We start from the raw sequence: 2220 nt of genomic DNA on the forward strand, positions 1-2220 counted from the left end.
CCCTGGTCCTCGCAAGTCCCCACTGCCCCCAGCTCACCTCCTGCAGGAGCTGAATCTTGTTCTCCAGCAGCTCATAGACATGCTCCGACTCCCGCTGCCGCTCCTCATACTGCTGCTGCAGTGCTGCCTGGCTGCGGGTCGTCTGGGTCTCTGCAGCCACCCTGCCAGGCACAGCACAGCATGAGATGGCATGGAATGGCACGGCACAATGTGACACGGCACGGTGCAGCACGGCACGCTGTGGCATCTCATACCATGACACGGTGTGGCACGGTACGGAATGACATGGTCTAACGTGGCAGGACTCAACACGGCTCAGCACAGCATGGCATGGCTTGGCATGGCTCAGTTTGTCATGGCAGGAGGCAGCACGGCATGGTGCTGCATGGCATTGCACGTGACATGGCACAGCATGACACGGTTTGGCATGATGCAGGATGTCATGGCAGGACATAGAATGGCATGGTGTATCGTGGCCTCCTCTGCCTCCTCTTGCAAGAGGCCCCCCCACAAACCAGCTGGGCTGGGCAAGCTGTGCCCCCCCAGGTGCCCCCAGCCCAGCTCCCCCTCTGCCCTGGCTGCTGTTTCTGCAGGACCCCTGGGCAGGACATACTGTTACTTCACAGCACTGCTGCCTGGGGGACACAGCTCCCCCCCCGCAGCACCAGCTCATGGTGGAGGCTCCCAACCACCAAAACTGTTCTTCCCACACACTCCTAAAACCAACGGTTCCCCAGGCACTTTGCCCCTGTCCCATCCCCCTCACTAGTGCCCCGCGGCAGGACACCCTCCCCACGGCCCCATGCACAGCACAGCCCTCCCCCACCAAGCAGGTGCTGCCCTTTATTTTTGGCTGGCGCCGGGGCTGTAAGAGGGACCCGGCCCCATTGCAGCCCCTCTGCTGCCTGCAACGGGCAGGGTGCAGTCACACAACCCCTCCTGTCCCCTACACCTACACAAGCATCACAAACAGCACACGGGTGGCACGTCCACCCTGGGGTGGGGGGCTCAGCCAGCCCAACTCACCATGTGTTGTCCAAGGCTTGTTGCTTCTCCTGCAGCTCCCGCTTCAGGCTCTCCACCTCCACCTTCAGCTCGATGTTCTGTGGGGCAGGAGGCAGGTGAGTGAGATGCCCCCAAGCCTGCCCGGACCTCCCCCAGTGCCACTGCCCACGGGAATGCACTGACAGCAGCCTGGGGGTCCCCCACCCCACCGCAGGGCTCTGGGTGTCCCTGCCACTGAGCAGCACAGACAGTTTTTTAGCCCTTCAGTGCTGGGACAGGGTGTACCCAATCTGGGCTTGTCCATCTCCACCCAAACCAGCACCGCAGACCACCCAGCACCCCACAGGGCTGGGGATGCCTTCCCCATTCCTCTCCCTGCTCCTGTCAAAGGCAGGAAGGGGGAAAAACTCCCACACAGCAGCTGCCCCGAGCCCCAGCGCCGTGGCCGGTGCTCCCCTGGCCCCATCTCCTTGCAGCAAAGAGGGGGTACAAGGAGGGAAACCCCCGCCGGACACCCATCATCCCCCCCCTTGCCCCCCACGGGTGCTCACCCTTCGGTTGACATCGTCCCAGCTGCCTTCGCCTTTCTGCTGGACGCGCTCCTCCAGAAAGTAGATGCGCAGCTTAAGGCTGAAATTCTCCTTCTTGAGGTCGTTGAGGTGCTGGGACAGCGTGCGGTACCCGTGAGCCATGGCCGGTGCTCCATGGGGCGAGCATCATCCCGGCACCTCACATGGCGAGCGCGCTGAGCTCCTCTCCAGCCCCCAGCCCCTCCTGCTCTCCACACCCCGCTTGCTGCACCCGGAGGGTCCGACGCGTGTGCTGCGAGCGGCTGGCAGCGCTAGGGGTGATTCTGGAGGTGCCACCCGAGGGTCCTGGGGGTGTCACGGGGAGGTCCCAGCACTACGCGCTCTCTCTCACCTGCTCGAAGTCCCGCAGGGTCTGTGTGTGGGAGAGGGGACTCATCTCCAGGTCCCGGAGGAGACACGTCTGCACCAATGGGTCAGGCTGGGGCTGAGCACCCGGGGGGCCGTGGGACCCCCCCGGCTCGGCCAGCATGAGGTCCTCGTCACCCTCACTCCACGGCCCGTCTTGGGAAGCTGGGAAGGAGTGAGGGGGAGCTGCGGTCAGACGAGCAAAGCGGCTGCTCCACACGATCCCTGCCCTCAGGGTGTCACCAAGAGGGACACACCCTGAGGACCTTGCGAGCCCCTG

General features: G+C 64.1%; 1 protein-coding gene across 1 annotated transcript in view; it reads right to left on the reverse strand.

The window, feature by feature from the left end:
- LOC104390717 (myomegalin-like) overlaps positions 1-1697 on the reverse strand; it is a 30337-nt gene extending 28640 nt beyond the window's left edge. The window contains exons 1-3 of the mRNA XM_009999911.1: positions 1557-1697; positions 1027-1103; positions 38-161 (exon numbers count right to left, since the gene is read on the reverse strand). Coding sequence (XP_009998213.1) covers positions 38-161; positions 1027-1103; positions 1557-1697 — 342 coding nt within the window. The remainder of the gene's footprint in view (positions 1-37; positions 162-1026; positions 1104-1556) is intronic.
- Positions 1698-2220: the final 523 nt, after the last annotated feature.

The sequence above is a fragment of the Chaetura pelagica genome, unplaced genomic scaffold, assembly GCF_000747805.2.
Source record: "Chaetura pelagica isolate M959 unplaced genomic scaffold, ChaPel_1.0 scaffold246, whole genome shotgun sequence".
In the NCBI taxonomy this organism is placed as follows: Eukaryota; Metazoa; Chordata; class Aves; order Apodiformes; family Apodidae; genus Chaetura; species Chaetura pelagica.